At 51.2% G+C, this 26,263-nt stretch overlaps 1 protein-coding gene across 6 annotated transcripts in view; it reads left to right on the forward strand.

Annotated features, from left to right (window-relative positions):
• The first annotated feature begins 749 nt into the window (after positions 1-749).
• STX3 (syntaxin 3) overlaps positions 750-26,263 on the forward strand; it is a 41,847-nt gene continuing 16,333 nt past the window's right edge. For 2 of the 6 annotated variants that reach the window (XM_032879113.1, XM_032879115.1), the window contains exons 1-3: positions 768-1,023; positions 15,952-16,035; positions 26,080-26,179. In XM_032879113.1, coding sequence (XP_032735004.1) covers positions 994-1,023; positions 15,952-16,035; positions 26,080-26,179 — 214 coding nt within the window. In that variant the 5' untranslated portion in view covers positions 768-993. Of the gene's footprint in view, positions 1,024-15,951; positions 16,036-26,079; positions 26,180-26,263 lie in introns of all 6 variants that reach the window. The other 4 variants (XM_032879112.1, XM_032879116.1, XM_032879118.1 and 1 more) reach the window with 4 other exon arrangements.

A 26,263-nucleotide genomic window follows, 5' to 3' on the forward strand; every position in this document is an offset into this window, starting at 1 on the left:
TTCAGAAGGCACATCCCACCTGCGGACCCGCACCGCGGAGGAGCCGAGGCGACTTCAGCTTTCCAAATAGAGATACGCGGGTCTCCATGTTAGCACCCGGCGCTCTGCGGCACGAGCCAGTCATTCCTCCCCCGTCGCCCGGGCCTCACGGCACACCCAACTGGGGATTCACTCCGCCTTACAGACGCGGAAACGGAGTCCCCTAGCGAAACGGCGACTTCCCCAAAGTTGCACACATTCTGAGCAGCAGGTGCTGGCTTCAGCGCTGGATTGCGCCCCTTCCTCGGAGGAGCCCCGACTGCCGGCTGTGTCAGACCCAAATTCTTCGCCCCCACCTGCCCCGTCCCGTCGCATTCCCAGTTATTTCCTCTAGGAACGCGCGTCCACAGCGTCCACCCGCAGGCCCCTGGACGGCCAAATCCGGCACCCGGAGCGCCCTTCCTCCCGGCGGGACGCCTGGTTCGCCCTCCCACCTGCGAGGCGCAAAGCGCGTCACCCGAGTTCTCGGTTCGCCCGACCGCGCGGGGCTGGAGCTGGGCTCGGCACAGCCTGGAGCAGCCGGGGAACGGCGGGCGGGCGGGCGGACGGAAAGGGTGGGCTGTCCGTCGGTCCCGCGGGCCCGGCCCTCCCTCAGGACTTCCCCGCCCCCTGAAGGGGCCGCCGCGCGGGTAGCGGGAGCCGTGGGGGCGGGGACCGGCTCGGGCCCTTTAAGGAGGAGCACGGGGCGCGGCCCAGGTGAGGGGCGGGCCCGCCGGGCGGATCTGCGCTGCGCGCCGGCGCCGGCCCGGGAGCCGGATTTGGAGCGCTCGGCGCCGGCGGGGCCGGAGGGGGCGGCGCGGCGGAGCCTCCAGTGGCCTCGGACGCTCCTCCTAGCCCGCGGCCGCCGCCCGCCTCCGCCTGCGCCTCCAGTTCTGTAGCCCCGGCCTGCCGGCCGCCACTTCCGGTCGCTCACCTGGGACGCGCTCACCTGCCTCGGGGCGCCTGGGCACCAGGATGAAGGACCGGCTGGAGCAGCTGAAGGCCGTGAGTCCCGCCGCCCCCGGGAACTGGCGGGCCGGGGGCTGCAGCTGCGCGGGACCGGGCCTTCCCTTTGCTCCCCACATCGGGGCTGGAGGGGGCCCCCGCGCGAGGCTTGAGCTCCCGGAGCTCCAGCCGCATCCGCGCCCCTTCCTCACCCCCCTCCCCTCCTTTTCGGGGTCATGTGCCGGTGATTCATCCCTGGGCTGCGATTTCCGTGGATGCCTGCCGCTCTTCCCCCGCCCCGCCCCCTTCCTCCAAGCTGGACAGTGTCACTCCAGAGCTGGGGTCTGCGGGCGAGGGCTGCCTGAGCCCAGCGGGATTCTCTGTGAAGTCAGGGGTCATCTCCGCCTGCCTGCTACTGCCTGGCACTCTGCCCAGGATTGGCCTCCTCTTACCCTCCTTGTCTCCCTGAGTGGGGCGTCGAGTCGGGCTGCCCCTACCCACCCGGAGCAGCTCAGAGTTCCTGGGTGACCTCCTGAGCTGGGAGCTGGTCACGTGCCAGGATGGGCTTTGCTCCCCGCCATTCCGAGGTCTATAATTAATTTCTCCCCCATCCTTCGGACAGCTGGGCAAAGGATCCGAAGGTAGACCGTCTTTGGTCCCACTGCACTAAAGCTGAAAAACAGTCTACTTACCCTTCTGAGCTTCTGTTTCCTTATCTTTTGAGTGAGGATGATCATGCCTTAGAGATTTGTTATGATATCAAATGACATAATGGGACTTGATGTAGAGAATTGTTAAAGCGTGGGTATTTGAGTCATTGACTCATTCTACATTCTATGGGGCAGGCCCTGTGCTAAGCCCTGGGGATTGGGTGACACAGGCTCTGTCTTTATGGAATTTTAAATCTAGCCTTTGACAGATACAGAGCAGTCCCTCTACCTGGGAGCTTGTTAGGTAGTGAGAAGCCTAGGCCTCTCCCCACCCCCGCCCCGCCTGGACCTACAAAATCAGTCTGATTACTCAGGAATCTCCCCAAGTGAGGCAAAACCACATTCAGCTTTGGGGAGCACAGGAATATATAGAACTGGGTTTGCCTCCTGGCTGCACTGCTTACTCGGAGCCTAGTTTTGTCATCTGTAAAGTGTGTGGTTGTGAGGACTGGTAGTGGGAGAGCACACAGAGCCCTTTGCAAGGTGCAGAGCACAGGTAGGATTAATACACGGTAAATATTTTGCTGGTAGCTGTAAAAACTCTTTGGAAAAATCCAGTCCTACAAGTGTGAGGGACTGCCGGGAGGGCATTGGGTTGGTATTTCTTTCTCCTCCCTTGTCTCTGGTGGGACCTTCATGCCCCCCTCGCCTGCTCTGCCAGCTCTGGGTCTTAGGGCTGCAGAGGGGGCCAGGGTGATGGGGAATGGGGGATGCAGAAGGCACAGCTGCAGAGAGTGGGAGGGAGACTCCTTGCCTCCCGCTCGCCTTGTCATCTGAGCCTCTTAACATCCTGGTCACCGACGGGACAGATTTTAGTGCCCCTGTTTTCATACAAGAGGCAAGTAGAGCCCAGCTTGGGTAGGAGGGGTATCCCAGAGCTGGGCAGGGCACAACCCGGAGAGGAACCCTGGCTCCTGACGCTCTCCACCGGACTCTTTTCCTGAGGTGTGCTGGTTGGGGGGGCAGGGAGGAAAGAGGACTGTGGTTTTGAAGTTTTTCCTCTATTGGCCAGCACACCCACCAGTCCTAAAACAGTGCTGAACTGAACCGGTGGCAGAGGCAACTCCCTTCCTTGTGTTAGGAAATCCCTTTCCAGAGGAAGATAGCCCACAGCCCCTTTTAAGCCCACTGTCAACAAATAGCAGAGAACTTTGAGTTCTGAGTTTCCTTGCCAGGAAAGCCAAGCAAGTCCCTTTGGTTGGTTCCCCGAGCCTCTTTGTCACCCGCTGTCAAATGGAGTTCACCTCCAGGGAAGGTCAGGGTGCCGCCCTAGTGTTTTGGAGCTGGGAGTCGGCCGGAGCGGAGCAGAGAGGACCAGGCTGCAGGTTCAAAGGTTCTGATTGTCGCCCAGCCACTGAAGAGCCGGGTTCCGTCCCATCCTTTATCCTTCTGCTTCTCTGTTCCTCTTTTGTTAAACAAGAACTTTGGTTCACCTCGGAAGCCCCTCCTGGTTCACGTCTTCTGTGAGGTCTGCTCAGGTTTGCTTGGATTTTTGTTTCTAGTCCACACCCTGCCCCCAGCCCCCTGCCGGTGAGAGGTGCCTTCCCTGCAGCAGGGTGACCCTCCCTCTGATTGCTTTCATCGGTGAAGGACATTCGTTACCCTGCATGAAACCCGTTTCACATGGAGCAGTCCTGTGCAATCTCCTCTGTGGGATCTTTCTAAACCTTTAGGGGAGGCGAGCTGATAACTGCCTCCAGATAGTTGGAGGGCTGTCATGTGCAGGAGATTAGCTTTCCTCCTTGTAGATAAAAGAAGATTGACGTTGATGCTAGAAGGAAGGACTCTGCACAAAAGCTTTGTCGGTAGTGAGAGCTGCCCAAGGATGGACTGGATTGGCCAGAGAGGTTGGGAACCCTCAAGCCGGAGGTGGCAGGTGGGGGCAGGGTGAGGCAGGAAGCTTGTGGGATGTTGAACATTGTAGGAATTTGAACAGTGAAGGCAAATGAAAAGATTTCAGGCCCTCATCCACCCTAATGATGTGTGGATGCTTTGTTGTGTGTGAGTCGGTTCTAGGTGAGGTGAGGCTCGGGGGTTTCTAGGACTGAAGTCTCAGGGTTGCACCCATAAAGTGGGTCATTGTGCGGTCCCCAGAGCACCGTTGTGGAAGTTGAATGAGATAATCTGAGATAATCACACACCATAGGACATGTGAGTTCCTCAACCTGACCTGCTGGGAGTACCGTCCACACTGAGGGGCATCCCTCCCAGAGGCCAGGGTCACAAGACCTGACTCATCCCTTTCCCTGCTCTTCCTGGTTGTCTTAGTCAGCAGCCTGCTTCCCCAGGGAGGAGGACAGGCTTGCCAGGAATGGGCACTGCTTACCCCCAGCCCGTCTCACAAGGCGGTTCTTGCTGATTTCTCACTTAGCCGACTTTGGGATCCTTGGAGTCCGTGCAGTTCCTGTCCGTGCTCCCTTTTCATTCAGCAAACATGTACCGAGCACCTACCATGGCCCAAGCACCAGTGATGGGTACTGGGCTTTACTGGCGATTACCACCTGTTCCTCCATGTTCATAGGAAGTTCACAGGGAGATGCAGGAGAAGCAGAAGATGACAATACTGTCCTTGGGGACGCTACCGTGGGAAGACCCCATTGACTGGCCTCTGGGGACAAGGCACTAGAGGGTGCTTCCCAGAAGGGATAGTTAGCTGGTTTTGTTGAGACCAAGTCTCATCTCTCCAAGACACGTAAAATCTCCTGAGAGGGGAGGATCTGGATTTTCCGAGCCACTCTCCCACTGGTGAGCGCTTCCCTTCTTCACCACGATCAGTGCTTTGGGACTTGTATGTGCTGGGAAGGCTCAGCCTCATCCTCTTGGACCTCTTCCTCCTGGACATCATGTTAGACAGAATTAGGACACAGAGTCCGGGTCTTAAAGAGTAAATGGTCACGTATAAGAGAAGAACCCAAATCAAAGGTAGGTTATGATAGCAGGGAAGCCAGTGATGTCAGGAATCGAGGTCAAGTACTTTGGACCCCCTGAAGTTGGCCTGTGAAGGACTAGAAATAACTTGGGGTACATCGGGCCCTCCAAAGCCAGTGCCAATAGGGACACACTAATGAAATCAACCACGTGGGGCTTAAAAGGCCAGATGGACTCTTTTTTCTTTCTCTTCTGTTTTGTGTCTTACTGCAAACCCCAAAGGCTCCTTGGCCTCCAGTCGCATTTGACGTTCTGGGGGTCTCCTTGGGATGGGGGGATCCCGATGGTAAGGGTTCGAGGGTAACCCTGTCAGAGGCATGAGGCTGTACTTTCCCTTTAAAGCTTACTTCATTCAGTAAATATATATTGGGCTCCTATTGTATGCCAGGTGCTTTGGCTCATAACCAAATCTTGACATCCTGACTTGAGAATCTTTTCACCGAGATTCAACTTAAGAGCCTTTTCACTGAGCTTCTGTCCTTTAGTGATAAGATTTCTCACTGGTCAGTGGTTTCTTCCTGGGAGGATTCACCCCATGGGAGAGTGGTTGAGCTGGAGCAGACAGGAGGCCCCACTGGGATGAGTGACAGGGGATTGAGCAGGGATTACGGACTCATCAGCCAGAGGCCAGAAGAGAAAACGCTTGGAGGAGAGAAGGGGATTAGATTTATTTTTGTTCCTGGGAGTGAGGGGGAGGCCGGGGCCTGGCAGAAGCTGGGGGAGAAATGCTTGTTTGTGTCATGCTCTCTCCCTTCTCCAACTGTCAAAATTCCTACCTATCTTCCAAAACACATTCTTTACACTCACCCCCCACTAACTGCAGCCTGGATCTCCTCCCTCCATTCCAGGTGCCCACATGGTCCGCACTGCTTTGTAGCAAATGCCTCTCGCCTGTGAGGCCAGTGGGGTTTTTGTCACCATGAAGCAGGCTTGAAACCACCTTCATTTGTTTTTTCATGAATTGGACTCTTTGTCTCCTAGGTCCTATTGTCTTTAAGATTGATGATTCTAGGGCCACCTGGCTGGCTGGGACTCTACAGCAGACTATCCTTAATCTCAGGGTTGTGAGTTCGAGCCCCCACTGGGTATAGAGATGACTTAAAAATAAAATCTTAAAAATTGTTAATTCTCTTCCTTGTTGTCACCATATCATCAGCTGCTGTAAAAATGACCTTTTATTGAGCAGCTACTGACTCTCTGACAGGACTTGTGTTAGGGGCCTTATGGACGTTGTCTCTAACCCTGTCAACTGTGCAAGGCAAGGTGGCGGTTTATATGATTCCCATTTCACAGGTAGGGAGATTGAAGCTCAGATTTGATTGACATTCCCAGCTAGGAAATGTTGGGATCAAGAATCGAACATGTCTGGCTTTTTTAGGTTTTCCTGCATCCGTATTTGATCCTCTCCCAGCTACACTGCACAGCATGCCCCTTGATGCAGTGGCAGAGAGGGGATTCCTGTGGGGCCCCAGTGCCTGGCACTCTGCGTGGTGGTCATCTAGCCAACATTTGTGTATTATGTATTGACAAATCCACAGCTTGGCCCTTACACAGCCCTTACTCATCGTTATGGTGTTGGCTTTCCTCTCCAGTCCCTGTGGGTTGGTGAAATGCAGTATTTACTCAGGAAGCCTGTGACTTTGCTTAAGAAGCCAGGGGTCACCAGTTCCATCCTCAAGGACAGGATGGTCGAGTTCTGAGGCTCCTAGCTGTTCCTAAACCCTCAGCCTGGTTCATCATGGAGCATGGCCCCGTTCAGAAGGACAATGAAAGAGAAGATGTGGATGCCACGGGTGAAAATGTAGCTCACCCCATTTCTCCTCTGGCAAAGTCTTAGACACCTCTTAATGCTCCGGTCCAGGGTCACCGCAGGGCAGCCTCCAGACCCTGAGTGGGCAGCACTTCCCATTCCTCGAACTCTTTATTCTCGTTGGTGGGTAACAGCAGGGACTGAGTGTTGGAAGCTGCCTGCCTGGTGTGTGTGCTGTCTGGGGGAGCACAGACCATAGAGCCCCCAGCAGGGGAGGCTGCAGACCATGCATCCGGTGAATGAATGGGGAAGGTCTGCACATGAGCTGACTTGGGATTCTGGAGCCCCCGAGGGGCCATACCTATCGCCACTTGGATCTCAGGTCTCTGTGGCTTCCTCCTGTTACCAGTGTCCCCAGTCTCCCTGGTCAGGTCAGCCAGTTTTCTGGCAATGGGCCATTTCCATGGCAGCGTTCCCCTGCGGGCACTGTGAATGCGGTTCAACCTAAAGGAGGTGAGGGGAACAGCTGCTCTCTGGGGTGCTTAGCTGCCTGGGTCAGGGCAACTCAGTGGGGCATTGGGCTTGCTTTAAAAAAAAAAAAAATAAACTTGTAACTTTGGACTAATTTTGGATTTACAGAAAAATTACAGAGACAGGGCCGAGAGACCCTGTCTACCTGCATCTAGTGTCTTCCCTGGATGACACCTTCCATTTTGATGGTACGCTTGCCAAAACTCAGGAACTGATATTGGCCTGTTACTACTCACCGAACTCCAGACTGGATTTGGATTCCACTTGTTTTCCCATGAATGTCCCTGTCTCTGACCTGGGCTCTGGTCTAGGACTCCGGATGGCAGTTGGGTGTCCTGCTTCCTTCACCGTCCCTGGCCTGCGACGCTTTCTCTGTCATTCCTTGTTTTCCACGGCCTGGTCGGTATGGCTTGTGTGTTTTCATGCCTTGGAAGAGTGTTTCAGGAGGCCAGCGCGGCAGGCCTGCGCGGGGGTGTAGTGGTGGTTGGAGGTGTCGCTCGTGGCGGTGGGAGCAAGGGCTCTCCTGGCTCAGGCACTCACCATCTGCGCCATCTTGAGCAGGTTGCTTGACATATTTCTGCTTTTATTTTCTCAGCTGTAACATGGGGAGGGTCCCCAGAAGATCGCTGTAGAGGTTAAATGGTAAAGGTAAAGTGCATGTCTTAGACGAGTCCTCAGCCGTGGGGAGCGCTCAGTAGGTGGGACCTCGGGTACCTAATAGTGAAGCGTTCTAGAAGGATCATGATGGGATGGGGCGGAAAGGAAGTGTTGAGCAGGAGGCTGGGGATGAGTAGAGAGGAAGATGGTGTTAGTTCCTCCATTCTGTGTCCTTGAGAACGGGGTGCTGTGGGGGTGTCGAAGTGGGGTGCGGAGGGAGAGGAAGTCAGAAAAGAGTGAAGACAGGCTGGAGTAGGGGCAAGAGCTGGAAGGGGACCTGACCCGTCCAGGGGGAAGCAGAAGATATTTTTCAGTCTCTTTGAATGGCTCCCAGGATGTGAGAGGACGCAGGAAGAGGGGTGGGCTTCTCACTCCGGTGGCCTTCCTGCAGGTATCCTTTGAGTAAACCTACTCATCTTTTAGCATTTCCCCAAGGGGTCACCTTTGTAACATTCTCTAATAGACGTCTCTCCTCCCCAGGAGGGAATCCCCTTGGATTCAGGCAAGGTTGGGCACCCCGTCTTCTCCTGGGTGTGTGATTCCTTCAGTGCTATCCTCGCTCACCACATGGAGTTGTAACGACTGGTGTGCCTCCCATCGGAGCTAATGAGGTCCTGGAGGACAGGGCGTGCTAAGCTTGGTCTGTGCATCTCCAGTGTCTGTACTGTTGTCTGGCAAATGATGGTTGTTCAGTAAATACTGTTGGGTGAATGAACGGATGGGACCTCGTAGTGGGAAAGAGGATGTGTGGCTGTGGGATGGGCTGTGACATCCCATCATCTCTCTAAGTTCATGCACCATGAACTCAATGGATTGGACCAGCAGGGTTCCATCCTGGCTTTGTTCCATGTTAGCCGTGTGATTCTGGACAAATTAACCCCCTACCACAGATTCCTCATCTGTATAGACATCTGCCCAGAGGACGTTTTCCCCCTTCCTCCTTTTCTTTGGGTGAACTTCCATCCCTTTTCACTGTTCCTTCTCCAGACCTAGCTCAGGTCCCGAGAAGCAGAAACAGTTGGCAATTAACATGGCACTGGGAATGAAACTTCAATGATTTTTATATCCAACAAATGGAAAGCAGGATCTTTTCAAACATATGTAGAAGACTAAAAATACCGTGTATGAAGACATGAAGGAAATATATGTCAGATTGCACAGAATATGAAATCCTTTAGGCCATGTTCTCTGGTGATGACATAATAAAATGAACAATACAGTAATCATCCCCCCTGCTCCCGCCCCCTCCCCCTGGGGGGCTTACCTGCTTTAGAAATTTAAAACATCTTTCTAAATAACTCTTGGATTAAGAAGAAACCAAAAAGGAAATGACAAAATGTTTAGAGTGATAATAAGAGTAGTGGATATCAAAATTTGCTAGAAGTTGGCGGAAGCAAAATTCAGAGACAGCTTTATTTCTTTAACTGCATACTCCAGAAAAATGACTTCATTCAAAGAAATGAAGGGAGTTTCAGTTCCGGCTGAGGGACCTTCTGTCCCCACCTGAGAATTGGTGTTATTTATTTCTACAACCTTTGGTAGAAACTCAGTTCAGAGGACACAGGCCCGGTTCTAGATTAGGTGGCATGGTCTTGGGCATTTAATATGTACACAGCACTGCTCTCAACATTACGTGTATTGACTCATTTAATCCTCACAACAGTTCCGTGAGCAGATTCTTCATGTTGCAAAGGAGGGAGCCCCACCAGAGGGGTTCAGTGACTTGTTTAAGATCACACAGCAGCTGAGTTGCAGAGCTGGGTTCTCAACCTGGGATGTCAGATGTATCTGTGTGTCTCTGTATAGATGTGTAAGATTCATAGGATTTACATGCGTGGATAAATTTTAAATAAATTATTTGTTTATTCTGGGGGAAGAGAGCGAGAGAGAGGGTAGAGGGAGAGGGAGAGAGAGTCCCAAGCAGACTCTGTGCTAAGTGTGGAGCCCGACGTCAGGCTTGATCTTAAGACTCTGAGATCATGACCTGAGCCGAAACCAGGAGCCTGTCGCCTAACTGACTGAACCACCCAGGTGCCCCTGTTCTGGTAACTTTTTCATTCATGCATATAGATTAATCTCGTTCCCAGCGTCCCCTGAAGTCAGCGAGGGTGTGTCAGGAGCTGGAGTGGGAAGGATCTGCTGTGGAGTGCGGAGGGCAGGGACCGTGGCCCTGGTCCCCGCGGACCTGCTTTCAAGCCGTCCTGCTTCCCGTTACTGGCCGGAGCCCTGTGGACATGGTATTTAACCTGTCTGTTTGAGAGGTGGCTTTGTCTGTCAGTGGAGAGAATAATATTTGTCCCTCCGAGGGCTGATGTGACAGTGATGTGATATATTTGGAACCACGAGAGTGTCAGTGATGAAATAGACACCTACTATAAGTAGTAGTGTTGAGGAAGAACCTGTGGCGTGGGGCCGTCAGGGACTTCGGGTCCTGTTCAGTTGTCCACAGACTCGCTGGCCTTGTTGGCCAGCCTGGCCCCGGGCTGGTTCCTCAGTTCTTCATTTTCCAGACAGGGCCACTGTGGGCCTCAAGTTACTCATCCGGAAGACATCTTGAAAGTAAAAGTGCGAGGCTCACTAGGGTGTTGTTCACCATTGATTTCCTCTTGATTCCTCTGACAGGCTTCGGTTAGAAGGGGAAGTGTCCCCCTGGAGGCTTTCACTGGAAGAGAAAACAGGCTGGGAGGGAACATGGGTGTTGGAGAAGGGCCATCGGCCGCTCTAAGTGGGGAACACGAGCACCGAGTACCTCTTGAGAGCTGACATGCTTACTCAGAATTTCTGGCTCTTTTAATAGAGGGACTGGAAAAACCAGATGTTGGGCAGTGTGTCATGGGCGTGTGCGTGCGCGTGCACACACTTAGAATCCTTGTCATTGGTGCTCTTTGTTTCTGGGAATCCACAGACCCTCATTCCAGAGGGAAGCGGATGGGGGAGGGGGCAGCAAGGACAGGGAAAGTCTCATGCCATTGTCTCTTTGAATTTTACTGGGGAGAATCCGGGTTTATGAAGAGGAGTGTGTAGCTCCCAAGGAAAGAGCTGTTCCTGCATGTGGAGGAGGAAGTGTACAAATTTGTGTTCACCTGCTTGAGCCAGGAGAGCCCTGCCCCCACTCCAGCCGCAATCCTTTAATACCCCACTGGGGGAAGTTAAGGACCAGATGTCCCTTCCTAGTCCAGACTGCTAGTGCCTTCCCCTCTGAGTATTTCCCTCTTCCCGAAGCATTCCCGGAAGCTCCCGGGCCTTCTGGCATGTCCCGGGACCCTCCTGTCTTCCTGCGGCCTGGCAGGTGTGGCAAGGCCCGAATCGGGGACTTCTTCATTTGGGATGGCTCCCTGTATCTTTCTTTGTCCCTCCCCTCTGTCTTGCTGCTCTGATGTGTATGATCCTTGAGGAATGGCTGCTGATTTCAACTTACATTGCAGCCGTATTGGTTTTCTTTTCATTTTTAATTAAAGTACTGTCAAAATATGGTGTTATCTTAGTTTCAGGCATACAACATAGTGATTTTGACAACTCTCTGTGTTATGCAGAGCTCACCACAGTAAGTATAATTACCTTCTGTCCCCATACAACATTATGACAGAATTGAACATAATCCCGGTGCCATACCTTTCATCCCCGTGGCTTATTTATTTTATAACTGGAAGTTTGTACCTGGAAAGGAGGGAGGGGCTTTCTTTCTCTATCTCTGTTCTCCAGAAAGCATCTATTTGTTGAAGCCTGTGGTTTCCTGGCTAGCTAAGCTTGCTGGTTTGCTTGCCCGCTTCCTTTTTTCTTCCTTTCTTTTTTGACAACAGGACTGTTCAAATGCAATGTTATATTCAGCCCTGGGGTATAAAGCAGATAAAAGGGAAGGTGTGCAGATTTCAGAGTAGGGAAGGGTCTGCCTGCTTGACTCCCCCTCCCTGGCTTCCCTGGGTGGTTTGGGAGGCACATCTCCTGGGGTTCCACAAAGCCGGGCTGGAGAGCTAAGCTCCTTACTTGGTGAGAAAACCCAGGCTTAATGAGACAAGCGCCCAGCTGGGCTGCTGCTCCCTGTGGCTGCTGGTTGCTCTGGGCGATAGGCCGCTTTGGGAAGGTGCACTGGAATAACAAGGGCATAAGACAGACAACCCAGGTGTGAGCCTAGATGCTGCAGATCAGCGGCTGGGAGACCCTGGGGTTACTTAGAATGTCCATGACTTGCAGGTCCTCAACTATAAAACATGGACGGGGCTCACTGACATGATGAACGTGAAGCAGCTAGGGGGTCGTGGCCAGGGGTCTATGGGTGGCGAATGTTTTTATTAAAGAAGCTAACGAAGGGGACCCAAGTCCAATGGACTGAGGTTAACAGAGAAGGCGGTTAGTGTGGAGTGAGGGGAATTAGGGCTTTGGCCCCTGCACTTTGTGCTCTAGGGCCCTGAATTCTCCCCACTCTGCAGAGGAGGTTGTGGTCACGGCTCCTTCACAGGACTGTGGGGCACATTTGGAAGGCAGGGGTGGGTGACAGACCCAGCGCTGCCCCCTGGTAGATCTCCCATCTCCTGGGGTGGGAGGAGGGGGTGGAGTGGGCAGCAGGAGGCTGTGCCTATGGGAGGGGAAGGAAGTGGCCGAGCTCATGGTTCTGAGTTTCTCCTACGGCCCCATGTTGCAGTTCCTGCAATGTTCCTGTTACCACACACCTTGATTCTTTGATAAAGATGGTGAAGTTCTTTTCTTGGCTGTGCTCAGTCTTGTGGGCCGAAGAGAAAGGGTGTTGCATGTTTGGGGTCCTCGAGGCCTCAGTCCAGAGAGTCTTGGCTGTGTCAGAAGGGACAAGGGGTCTCCCTGGGACCAGTTAGATCTCCCAGTGCAAAAGCCTGGTGGGAGTCCCCATGTCCCATGACTCCGGATAACCCGTGATGACAGACTCTTGCTTGGATTCTCTGACTGGACTCAAGCTGTGCTGTTGTCGTTGATGTTGCTGTGTTACATTTTTGGAAGTGGCACAGCCTGGTGGAAAAGACTCTGCATGGGAAGATGGGAATCAAGAAACCCGAGCTCTTTCCTGGCTGTGTCCGTAACTCAGTATTTGGCTGTGGGCCTTGATTTGCCCATCTCTAAGTGAGAGAATTTGATGATAGAATCTGTAAGGTTGCATTCAGCTCTAAGACTCTTGTGTCTCTCCCCCCCTCCACGTGCCCTTTCCCATTTAAAGATACTTAAATCCAGGTTGTAGCTGTAGAGAAGCTGGCTAGATCTTCTATATGGCAGCATTTTTGAGTTGTAACTACCTGCTGTCTGTTGCCTAAGGAACTTTAAAATATTATTGAATCCTCACAGAAGCATTGGTGGACACTATTATTCCCATTTTGTAGTAAGGAAACTGAGGCTCAGAGATGCTAAACCAGTCGTGTAAGGCTTGGCGACCAGTATGTGCTGATGTGAGCCTTGGATCCCACGTCGTCTGGACGCCCTGGAGCCAACCTTACTGTCCTAGCCGTTAGTGTGAGAACTTCCTTGGAGGAGAGCTCACTCTTTTAGACAACATGTCTTTACGACAAGGTGATAGGGAAACTGGTGTGTTCCCAGTGTTGTGCTGGAGACCTTCTAGATGTGCTGTTTTCCAATGCCCATCAATGTCCTAAGGTGTGTAGTGTTATTACCACTTACAGGTAACAACCCCAGAGCAGTAGGAGACTTGATTGGGGTCTCACGGCGAGCAAGTGGTTTACAACATGTTTTAGACTCAGGTTGTGAGTTTCCAAAGACTTCTCTTTTCCTGGCTCACACATTCTCTCACTGGAGATGGAGCAGTCTGTGCTCCCCCACCCCCCGGACCTTCTCCAAGCCAAGAAGTGATGTCTCGGATGGGGGGAAGGTCTGTGCAAATTCCAGGGGCCTCAAAGATTGTCACAATGGACAGCTAGGTGCCTGCCTTCCATGCTCCGGGACACAGTTGTTCCCAGCTTCCAGAAACTTCCCTCCATCCATCCCAGGGTGGTAGCCTCATCCCACTTCTATGACATCTGTAGAGAGGAAACTCAACAAACACTTGTTAACTTACCTTCCCCAAGGAAGACTGGGACCTTGTTTTCCAGTGAGGGTCACAGAGATCTTTCCCGGGACACAGAGCTCTCTCTGGAGGCTGCCAAGAGGCCCACGTACTGATGATAGTTGATAAAGGAAGTGCTCTGTCTCCACTTTAGAAACTGCTGGCTAACCCTGAGACAAATAATACATTATATGTTAATAAACAAAAAAAATAGAAACTGCTGAGTGCAGGCTGCATCTCTGCAGAGGCTAGTCTATCACTGGGCTGAGACTGATTCCATTTCCTTACATATCTGGCTCCTGGTCAGTGCTCAGTATACACCTGAATGAATGACAAGAGCCAGTTCCTCCAAAACTGAATTTTCGAAATATTAGAAGAGTACTGTTCAGGTCATTGGAGGAGTGCTAGGAACCTCTGTGGAACATGCCGGAAGCCGAGGCGGCGCTTCGGAAGGGTAGAGGCAAGGGTGACTGCCTTCGACACCAGCAGGTGTCTCTGTTGGGCGCTGCCGCTGGCCGACTCAGCTCTGTTCGCTGTGCCGTTCATATCCCTCAGGGAGCTGGGGTCCAGGTTGATCCCCTTTATCTTCCCCACACAATTCTGGGAAGGTCCTCTGCACAGAGGAAGGTGTTCTGGGCAGGCAGGGATACTCAGAGTGTCTGTTACAGTAGATGAGGCAACCCTGGCCCTCGGGGTTTACAGCCGGGGTGGGGAGGAGATGAAGATTGATAAGCGAAGGAATAATTAACAGTAGGTTGTGCTGGGGGCGTTGAGACCTTAGCGGGGAAGTGTCAGGGAAGGCACACAGAGAAGCTGGTTTTGAGATTGACTTTTAAAGGCTAAGTACAGTTTTTCCAGCTGGTTCTTGTGTGACATTTGAGCAAATGGAAGAATGGTGTGTCCTGGAACAGCCAGGAGTTGCCAGTGCCTGGTCTAGAGAGTTCATCCTAGAGGGTGGAGTGTGGGTGGGGCCAGCCCTTAATGGGTCCTGTGTGCTCTTTTAGGCAATGGGACTTCCAGGAGATGGACAGAAGGAATGACTTTTTAGGAAGTCGATTTCAGGGGTTGTAGCACTGCCCTCGAATTCGGTTTCTTGGAATATGGCTGTCAAGTTTGGGTTGCTGATGGTTCCAGACAAGCCAGAGAATGCCATGATGGGGGAGCCAGCTGGTCAGAACAGACTCCGCAGGTGTCTGGAGAGTCTCAGATTTCAATGGGAATTCCCAGTAATTCCATCATCTGTTGAAGGTGGGGTGTGTGTGTGTGTGTGTGTTGGCGGGGAGGTTGGTAGCAGGTAGAGTAGGGAGGCCCCTGGTGGGTTCAGAGTGTCTGGGTGACACGTCTTGGTTTAGAAAGCCCTCTGGAGGTCGTGGAGAAGCAGGTGTAGGGGAATTGTCGCTCCCCACTTCTACTGCCAGGGACCCGTTTTCCCTCTGTGCTTAGAAGTGGTCAGTGTGTCGTGTGGCGCTGGGGAGAATGTAGAAACAGCTGAGGCCCTGGATGCTGAGGGGGAGTGGAAGCGGTTCCTTTAGATTGCCGTTTTGTGATTTTGCAGAGGAAGTGGAATGAGATCAAGAACGTCGGGGTCCCCAGGGGTTGCCGGGGGCTGAGGGGAGAGCTTCCTTTTCCATATAAACATGTGTTCTGACAGGGAACAACACACAGTGCTGGGTTTTTTGCAATAGGTGGTTTATGAAAACAGGAAAATCTTTGCTCCCACTGTGAGGATCAGAAGCGAGTGCTGTGGAGGAACCGAGGCTAGAAACTGTTCCAATAGAGATCTCTGGTAGGGCAGACATGCATTTGAACACTGTGTGGAAGGGGCTGGGAACGTGGGGTCCAAATCCAAGAGACAGGCTAGAATCTGTCTCCACATATTAGCTGTGTGACTGTGGCCAAGTTATGCAACCTCTCTTTTAGGTTCTCCAACTGGATTGAGTCCTAATACTACCCCTACTACTACCCCTACCACCTCCAACAACAACAGTAACAACAACATTAAAACCTAGCATTTATTGAGTACTTACAGTATGCCAGGCACAATGAAAACATGTTTTAGCTTCATTGTCTCATTTCTTAACTGCCCCCCCCCCACTTTTAGTGCTTTGTCCGCATTTTACAGATAAGGAAGCCGAGGTACAGTGAGGTCAGTAGCTTACCCATCCCTCCCTTTCTCCCCCACCCTCCTGCCAAAAGTCAGTAAGCTGTGCAGCTGGGGTTGAAGTGCAGACAGTGTGAGGTTGGAGTTTGATGCCTCGCAGAGCTGTTCTGAGTTTTAAGGGAGATCCTATATGTATAATGCTTAGTATGGGCGTAGCGCCAGGTGAGGATTTGGTGCCCTGAGCCCCCTCTCGGGTCCTGAGCCTCACTCTGCTCCTTTCTGTCTCCCACAGAAGCAGCTCACACAGGATGATGATACGGACGAGGTCGAGATTGCCATTGACAACACGGCTTTCATGGATGAGTTCTTTGCAGAGGTAGGAGACAGTCCTGAATGTACATAAGGAAACTCGGCTCTTTCAAGGGTAGCGAAGGACGGTTGGTCTTTTTCTGGGGTGGGGGCGGCCAGGTCAAGCAGTTGCCCAGAGATTCTCTTCCATACATACTTGGGAGGGGCTGGATCTTTAATCTTACTGAGAAAGTCAGCGGAGGGTTAAATTATACGTAAAGAGATGTTTTTAAGGTCTTATGCTACATGACACCATTTTCATGATACCCTTTCTTGCCTAAATTTTGTGATTTCAATACAGGATCAAACATGGGGGTCACAGTCAAGAGTATAGAAGAAAAAAATACTACATTTTTTGGTCCGTGATTCAGATAGATCTGATTTGTTGTTTCCAAAAACTCAGGCCCTTTGACTTAAGTCTAGTGATAACTGTAACACTTAAGAAACGAGCAGTTTATGTTTTTGGAAGTTCAGCAGGGCAGAGATGGGTTGCCCCCATCTGTAGATCCACATAATCTTTGATCTCGAAGGTCCTCGTGGGGAATGCTGCTGTTTGATGGTGAGTGGTGGAGTAGAGTCATGGGTTCACATCTCAGCCCTGCTGCTGGCCTGTGGTGGTTCCTTCCCACACGTGGTTTCCATATCTGGATCGATACTATAATCCTCTGTGGGGTTATTACGAAGATATCCTGGAATAATGTTTGTAAGGTTGTAGTATCTGACCTGTACGTGCCTGATGGATAATCCTTCAAAACAAAAGCAAGAAAAGTTCCATGATGGAAGTTTCTGCCATCATACTGGGGGCTTTTTGTTTGTTTTTTTTTTTTTAATTTAGGCTTTTTATTTTTTTGGAAAGAAGATAAGGAGCGCTACATTCTTTCCGCAGGAAGAATGTGGGGGTACCTCCTGTCTCTAGGTCGGAGATGTGGGAAGTCACCCTCTAGCTCTTGTCTAAATAGCATGGCGGTTCACGGCAGGTCATCTGTGGGAGTCGTTAGCGGGTAGGAGCGAACTGCAGCGCGTGCTGGCCTGATGGGGAAGTTGTCTGTGAACGCCCACAGTTCCCCCCGCCTCGCCTCCGCCTCCCTGGGTGAGTCTGTCCTTCTGGTCGAGGAGTCCCTGTGAGACCCAAGAGCACTTGAGTTTTGTGAGTCCAGTGCTGTCCCAGGTGTGGATCGTGGCAGGAACATGTCCTTTCAGGGGTGGGGAGGACCCCTGTAGGCACGATAGCTTGTTCTGATCTTGCCTTGGAGAAGCAGAGACGTTAGAGAACATCTTCCCTTAGATAAGGCAGCTTTGCCAGAAACAGTGCTTTGCCCCTTGTAAGCCAGCATGAGGGTCCCCGGAGGGCAGGGTCCCATGTGAGGTGGGAAGATGGTGGGCCTCCACAACGAGGTCCCAATTCCTCAAGCATTTCTTAGCAGTTGATTTTGGTCCAGTCACTTAACGCCCTTGGCCTCTAATTCCTGCTCTGGAAATTGGGAATGTCAGTACGTACTTTCAAGGTTGTTATGGGGATAACGTGGGTATCACACATCCGGCAAGGGTTCTCTGAACAGAAAAGTGCTGGCTGCATCAGAGTCATTTTTGGAATCTTAACAAGACCTCAAGGGCTGCTTTTCTTTTTTGCCTTCTTCTTACCAGATGCTTTTCTGTCATTGAGGAAAAGGAAAAAACAAAAAACAAACCCAAACCCTGTCATATTTAGGGTGGGGGAGGGGACTACACCGTGGGGGGGAAAGAGAGTCATCTTTGGAGTTAAGTTCTTTATCTGCTACTAACTGTGTGATCTTGGACATGTTTCTTGACTTCCCCCAGTTTCTGTGAGCTGGTCTGTGAAATGGGGAGCAACATAGTCACTTTGCAGATTTGTTGGGGAGTAAAGGAGTTGATCCCCAGAAAATGCTTTGTTTGGGCTTAGGTAAATGTCACTCCCCTGCTTTGCATCTGACGGGGTCCTGGGAGGATCACGCTGCAATAGGGCAGGGGCAGGGGGAGTGGGTAAGGGTGGCCATGGACTGTGGAAAGAGGCCACGTAGGCTCTGGTGTCCACGGGTCCTGGTCCAGATCTCAGCACCGTCCTGACCAGCAGCATGACTTTGGAAAAGTTGTTTCACTACCCTGAACCCCAGCTTCCTCTAAAGCAGGACTAGTGGTGTTACCTGCTGGATATTATAAATGTAAATGGAGAACATACGTAGATGTACTGAGCACAGTGGCTGACATACAGTACGTCTTCATCTGTTTGAGCTGTGCTCGCTCTTCCGTTCCTGATGTTTTTGGGAATGTGGACTGGAAATAGCCTTGAAAGTGGGATAAAGTACGTGCCAGGTAATGGGGGTTTGGACATGAGGAGGGGCCCCTGTATGTGGCTGGGGACACCCTGAGTGCATCCTGCGGGAATAGAGCCAGACCGATGGCTTGGGAGGGCACTCTTGCGATATGCCTTGCTTTCTGGACTTGTTCCAGCAAGCAGGTCCCGCGGCTGTTTGTCGAGAACTGAGTGTGTGAATCACAACCCGGTCAGAGGGGCGGGTGCAAGGTGCAGTTGAAGTCATGCGACCAGGACGTTTTCAGAATGTGCACTGCACTGTAAAACTCAAATGGGTTCTCCAGCTTCTCAGCCGTTACAGAAAATAATTGGCTCTTGGGTCCCCAGGCCTTGGATGATTACGCCGGGGGCCAGTAAATGATAAACCTCCGATTAGTGTCTGATTTGTGCCTGTCTGTATTTTCTTTGCTCTGTTTGCTCAGTTGGCAGAGAGAACACATTTTCAGAGGAAGTGGACCTGCCCGCGAAGGCAGAAGCCTCAGGGGCTTACTCTGTATCCGTTGGTCCCTTCACGAGAATACACACAGGCTTATGTCTCTCACAGGGCGTGTTAAGGACTGGGACTAACAACATTCTGTGTGACAGGGTCCTTTGCCCTCTGGTGTCCCTTTATCTGGTGAGTCACCGAGATAGAAACATCAAGGCCCCAGGGGAGCACAGCAGGGGAGAGAGGAAGGTGAGGGAAGGCCCCGGTGGTTCTTAACTAGACCTGCCCCTCAAAGTCACCTGGGGAGCTTCCTGTCCATCCACGTGTCCTGTTCAGGGGGCCTGGAATGGCTTAGACTTCCAGCTCTTCGGGAAATCTATCCAGATGAGGATGAGTCTTCGTCTTCTGCTTCTGCGGTTATGAACCGCTTCAGAGTGACAGGGGAGCCCTTGAAGGTGTTAAGCAAGAAAATGCTGGGCACAGACTGTGTTTCAGGAAAATCGTTCTGGTGGCAGTTTGTGGAGGTGGGGGGGAAGGCCAGCAGTGGAAGGACTAGCCGGCTGGCTGGTGCAGCAGCCTGTGGGAAGGAGGATGAGGACTCTGACCCGGGTCTGGCACTGTCTAGGGGTCATACCACGGCATTCTACCTGGGGTGCTTCTGAGTAACTGTGGCTTAAGCAATAAAGGTGCGTAATCAGTTCTCACGTGAAGACGTCTGCGTTGAGGTTGGTGCGGTGGGTTGGAGGTGGTGGGGGTCTGGGTCAATACGTCTCTGATCTTCTTGGCTTTTCCCTTGGGACTGGGAAATAGAGTCTGTTCTGATTCCCTGTTGCCGTATGCCAGATCACCCCAGTATTTAGGGTGTCAAAACAACCATTTTATCGTGTCGACAAAGTCTGTGGATTAGGAATTCAGGCACAGGGCACAGCGGAGGTGGGTGACTTTTGCGCCATGATTTCCAGGGCCTTAGTTGGGAAGACTAGAACAGCTGGGTGCTGGAACTTAGAGCGACTTCTTTATTCAAACGTCTGCTGACTCAAGGGAAATCTCTGTAGAGACCCTCCGTTGGAGTGCCCCTGCCTGAACCATCTCCGTGGCTTGGGTCTCTTAGCCCGGCCCACTCCGCATCCTCGGGGTCTCCTCTCCTCCCTGTCACACGGAGGCTCAGGGCTCCGATGCAGGGTTCCAGCTCTGGAGGTCCTGTGGTACGTCACTTCTGTGCTTGGATGTCAGAGCAGTCACAGGCCTGCCAGGTTCACGAGAGCGGTGCATGGATACCGCCGCTTAGTGGGAGGACCATTAAAGAACCAGTGCCACGTTTTAAAACTTCCAGAGCCACAGCTCCTTATGACACGCCACCACCGTGTACCAGCATTGCAAGAAGTCAGAAACGGGGAAGCCAGAGCAGTCCCCAGATCCTTTTATGAGGTGAGAAAACCACCCAGATCCTCTGAGTTGACTTCCCCTTGGGGCCCACTGACCAGCAGTGGATCACGTGGTCACGGCCACTGAGCTGGGAGGGGCACGAGGGATTGACGTAGAACTGATCCTGACTCATCACCGCCTGGGGCTGACAGCATTGCCAACTGGGCAGACTAGAGTTCTGTTCACAAGGAAGGGCAGGGGCAGGGGATGGCTAATTGGTGCATCAAAGTGCTCGTCAGGGGTGGTGAGCAAATACGTTTGAAAATGCTTTGTGCTCTTTTCCTCCCGTGGGGAATTAAAATGTACGTGAACTTACTAAAGGCTCTGAGATGTCCCATAATAAAGAAAACTGTTTAATTTGCTTATCTGAGCATTTATTTTTTTCACAGAACGCTTTCTGACGCATAACTTCTATTAGCAGGGGTGTACAGTGACGTTTCAGAAAATGCTATTATAAAGTTTTTGGTGGTTTTTTTTTTTTTTTTAAGATTTTATTTATTTATTTGACAGAGAGACACAAGTAGCACAAGTAGGCAAATGAGCAGGCAGGGGAGAAGCAGACTCCCGGCCAAGCAAGGAGCCCGATGTGGGACTCAATCCCAGGACCCTGGGATTATGACCTGAGCCGAAGGCAGCCGCTTAACCGACTGAGCCACCCAGGAGCCCCAGAAGAAGTGTTTTTAAAAAAAAGTCTGTGAGACTGTTTGGCAGTTCCAGTGGTCTATGAAGCTTGCTTGTCTCCCGAAGTTACTTGCATTCATTTATTTACTCAGTCAACAGACTTATACTGCGTCACGCCCCGTGCTTGGCCAGTGATGGCTGTGAGGTAGTGCAAGCAGGAGGAGGTCACTGCATCAGGGCTGGGACAGGTGAGAGTGCAGGGCGTGTGTGCCAGGGGCTGGGGCGCCTCGCAGGGCACAGCGATGCCTACTTAGAGGAACTGGAGGCAGAGGCATTTCTGCAGAGGCTTAACTTTCATTAAAACTAAGAACCTCAGAGTGAAAGTAACATGGAAACCTCGGGATCGAGTCAAATCTGGCAGGTTAAGGACTCTTCAGTTTCTTCTACAGGTGGAATATTTGGGTGAATCAGTGAGCTGGGCAGTACGAAGCCCTCGCCTGTCACGTGCCTGTTTGCCCTTCCTGGGCTCTGCTCTGTACTGAAGGTCACTCATTTCCCAGGTTCCCTTGCACCCTGGCTTTGGTGTGTCTGCCCTAGGGGAGGCACTGACAGAAGACTCGAGGAGGGAAGAGGCCATGGTTTTCCTCCCCAGACATGCCTCCTCTGTGGCCTCAGTTGTTGCTGGGTAGAGCCTGCCTCCATGGTGCCCGTTCTGCTGGGCAGCTCCAGCATGCTCTGGCTCCCATCAGAGGGCCCCTGGCCTTGGGCTCTGGTGACCCTGCTGTTGGTGATTTCCAGCGTGCCTCACCGTCCTCTGTTCGGCCTCTTGGCCCTTCCATCCTGGGGGGGGGATCCCTTCATTCTGTTATTTCAGCTAAAATAACTAGATAGATTTTTGCTTTCCTGACCAAATTTTGAGTGATGCAAAACCAGAATGTACTTAATTGATTTGAGATTATTATCTAAGAATACTAGTTTTCATCGGTCAGAATGACTCTGAGATTGGTCATTTCTTTTCATTGGTGAGAGGGGAGTTCCATGGGTTTATCACTAGTCTTGATAAAACCCCGGACAGACTTGACTTCTGCTGCTTGGGCTGAGACCTCTCTGTTCCCTTCTAGTCTGTCCGTTTGTTTTCCAAAGCCGAGAAGCAAACAAATCAAAGAGGACTTGACTGAGAACTTATAATACAGGAACTGTTTTGGATTGGCCTAGTTCTGAGGACTAGTCAAGGTGTATGAACTTTGACCCTTACAATCCCATTACTTTGTCACTGTAATGGGGTGGCACATAATAAATATGCAGGAATTAATGTCTAACTAGGGGTACAGAGTATGTGGGAGCTTAGGGGAGGCAGATACTCGTCCTTAAGTACAATGGACAAAGCCTTCCACCCTCCCCCACGGCAACACGCCACTTCTCCAAAGGACGGACTTTCTCTGCTTCCCATTATCTAATTAGATTCCACTGTCTCCTTAGGTCCAGAAGAAGGAGGACATCCATGCCTTGAAAATAACTCCCTCCTTCTAGTTAGACGGTGGTGATTAGTTTAATCTGGTAGTCATAATTGGTTCCCTGAGGCAACACCCAACGTGGAGATCGATTGACTTGCTGCCCTACTTGATTTCCTGGGGTGGCTGCTAACAACATCACAGGGCATTTTGTTAACGCTGGGGATTGCTGGGAGGTGTAGGTGAGGCGCGCTTGTGAAGGCAGGCATAGTGCCTGGCATGTAGTAAACGGGCAGTAATTTCTGGCTGTTCCTGGATTTCTCATTTCAATTCACTTCATGAGCATGTACTTCTCGTTAAGCCTTTGACATGCATTATCTCATCTTATCCCTGCAGAAACTCTACGAAGTGGGAGACAGGAAAATCCTCGTTTCACAGAGAAGAGAACCAGGGCTGGGTGTGTGTGTGTGTATGAGGGGGGTGAGTGGATTGTTCAAGGTTATAAAACTGCTGGGACATGGAGCTGAAACTTAAGCCTGGCCTGTTTGATTCTTAACATTTTCTGAACTGTACTGTCTGAATGGCCCCATTACAGACAAGTCATTGAAAAATACATTTTTAAAAATCATTTTAAAGATTTATTTGAGAGAGAGAAAGAGAGAAGAGGGGCAGAGGGAGAGAATCTTTAAGCAGACTCCCCACTGAGTGCAGAGGCTGATGTGGGGCTCAATTTCATGACCCTATGATCATGACGTGAGCTGAAATCAAGAGTCGGATGCTGAACGAAGCCACCAAGTGCCCCAAAAAATACATTTTGAAAAGTAACATACAGTCAGCAGGCACTGAGGATGTACTGGCTGCAAATTTAGCATGATGGTTAGAAAAGTTACGACTTTCAGATGGGCTCCCTCCATCAGTAATGATTCTTGAGGACTCTTGGTGCTTAAAGCTCCCTGTAGGAGAAGGAAGCAGTAAGCCACATGATCCCAGCAAACGGCAACTGGGCCCGTCTCACAAGACAGGGAGTGGAACATGAGCGTTAATGTGACACTGGCTGAATACATTGGGACGAGGGAGAGAAGAGAGAGGAGCCTCCCATCGGCAGTTCTTGCACCTCTATACCTGGTTCAGGAGACAGGGTTTGGGGTCTGACAGACACCCGGTTTCGCCTCTTTCTGCAGCATGGCCCAGAGAGAGCGCCATCCTGTGAGCTGCAGTGTTCTCAGGCTACAAAAAGGGGCTAGTGAGGGCGAGCTCACAGAAGTGTCCGCTTGTCTTTGATATGCATGTTCGTTAAATCAGTTCAGTTCTTAAATATGTTCTTGTATAAGGTGATGTCAGGACACGGGAACAGCCCCCCAGCAAACACAAACAGCCCTTGGGCTTTTGGATTCAGCCTGGTAGGCTTCATACCAGGTTTGCTCCCCCACCTCCCAGTGAGGCTTCAGTTATCTGGCAAATGCACAAAAGAAAATAAGTTGCATGTAGCTGCCACCATGAAATACCCAGAAAGTCACCTTGGAGGAAAACCAGCACTTCCAAGAAAAAACAGAGACACAGAGTTCAAAAAAGGGAAGCTTTGTGATCAGCCAATTGCCCCTCCTGAAGGTCTAGATGGGCTCTGTGATTGTTCGGTGAATTGACAGTTCCTGTATTACTAAATCAGAATCCCCGAGATGCCTCCCAAGTGGTAGGGTTGATAGGGACAGAGGAAAGAGGGCAGCCAGCCCGCACTTGGTGGAGGGTGGAGGAGCTGGGAGTGGGAGCCCGTGCTTCCTGGGCTGGGACGTCCCACAGGCAAGCTGAGGGTGCAGCACCCAGGGCTCGGCTCTCCCATCCACGGGGTTCGATAGGCCATCTGCCTGCCGGTCTCCGGACATCTGGAGTGACAATGGACTTGAGGCCCCGCAGCTAACAGTTTCCTATCTCATCTTTCTACCATTGACCAAAGTTCAGATCAGCGTGTTCTTTGCTTTATGAAATAATATTCCAGAATATATATTTTAAGACATCCAATCTGTTGAACATGCAAAATCTGAGGCCTTATGGTATGTTAAGATGTGTGAAACCCTTTTTGAAGTGGTTTGTGCATTTTATTCCAGACAGCCTTTTCCCTCAGTCCTATGTGATACAGTGGAATTACTTTGGCAAGACAGTCCCATGACAGAAATGGAATGTGGTGTGATGCAATGACCTTTTATGAGTTGTAAGGGGAGCCAGTGTTTGATGTGAGAGATAAGGGAAGGGAGGGGCAAAGTGGCAATTTCTGAGTTGACCCAAGGGCCTGATTCTGAGGTGGTCAAACCTCTAGAGCCTGCCAACATTCACAGGTGGTAACACAGACCCTTGTTAGTGATGGGTGGTCTGGGATTCTGCTAGAAGTTAGAGTATGGAGAAGCCAAAAGATCAAGTCTTAGAAATAATGCAAAAAGCATCTTAGAAATAATGCAAAAGTCTTAGAAATAATGCGAAAAACATGCAAAAAATGTTAATGCAAAATAATGCAAGTCTTAGAAATAATGCAAAAAACATGCAAAAATCATGTTGGAGTCTGGAGTGCTCTAACATCCAAACATCCCTATTTGAGTGTCATCACACTATGTGACCTGTGACGTCCTCAACCTTTAGGTTCCTCACGTGGACCTCATGCATCACCATGGTTTGTTCTGCCAGCTGCTAACGTGCTTCACAAATGCGTGGGTAGCAACTCGTACTTGGATTTATACTCTGATCACATGGTTACATTGACAGTTCATCCTGCATCCTGAAGCAAGAGAGTCTACTCTCGAACTGTGGTTCATCACAACCACTGTGTTTGTAGAGAGGCAAACTCCATGGTCCACTGGCAGCAGGGCTCATTTGACGGTTAGAGAACTCAAGTTTTATTTTTCCTGTCGTCTGTTAAATCTGGAAAGCTCTGACTAGGTGTTCAGACACAAGTGAATTATTTGCTGGAAGAAGGCATGCTGGACACTGCGTACTGAATTGTATTTTACTGTATCCCTGATGGTAAGATCCTGCCAGATGGTATTTTACAAAATTTGTTGGTTAATTGTTGCAGTGTTGACAAGCCCGACCTTCTGGAAGTGCGGCAGCTAGACCTGGTGGGCACTGAGGTCTGTGTTGGGCTCCCGCATCAGCAGGGGCCATGGCGCCTGAGTGCTCGTGCATCCGTGTCTTGTGATGCTGGAAATATTTTATGATGAGCACCTTGCATAATCAGGAACTTTAGACAGGTGTAGAAATGGTCTATGGCTGGAGCGTCTGGAGGCTGATCATCTGGGGAAATCCAGCAGAACACGTGTCCAAGGGAAGCTCCAGCATCTCCTGAGGGGGCCATGCTTCCTAGTCTCTCGCTCTGTCTTCTTTGTTTTCACTCTCTACGTTTGTTCTCTCCCATTCATTACCTTTCTTTCCTCTTCCTTTTCTCCTCTCTGCCCTCTTCCCCCTCTGCTCTTCTCATCCTGGGGATGACTGACGGGTCTGCTTGATGGGGCTTACTGGCCTTGTCCTTTGACTCATCTCATGGGTTTTCCTGGCTCTTCTTGTCTCTGGCCTATAGCCTCCCCTCCCAGATGGGCAGATGTGTTCTTCACGAGGAGCAGGGTGTGTGGGTTTTCAGTGACTACTCTGGATGCTAGTTTATCTGGCTATGCAAAGGGCGCTTACCCAGGAGCAGCAGATTTTTCAGTCTTCATTAGCTGTCCCACAAACCCAGAAGGTGGGCAGCTTTCACCAGTGAGCTCTGCTAAGCTTGTCTCAGTTGTGGACATGTTCTTCCTCTCCCGACAAAGGCCATTGTCTTTGTGATTCTAGATCGAGGAAACTCGTCAGAACATCGACAAGATCTCAGAGCACGTGGAAGAGGCTAAGAAACTCTACAGTATCATCCTGTCTGCACCAATTCCTGAGCCAAGTGAGTGTTTCCTTAGAGCTGAGTCATCCAGCGACGGCCCTTGGCACTGGAACTGAGCCAGTCTTTATCCTGTGAGCAGCAGGG

This window comes from Lontra canadensis, unplaced genomic scaffold (genome assembly GCF_010015895.1).
Source record: "Lontra canadensis isolate GAN:19392208 unplaced genomic scaffold, GSC_riverotter_1.0 scaffold66, whole genome shotgun sequence".
In the NCBI taxonomy this organism is placed as follows: domain Eukaryota; kingdom Metazoa; phylum Chordata; class Mammalia; order Carnivora; family Mustelidae; genus Lontra; species Lontra canadensis.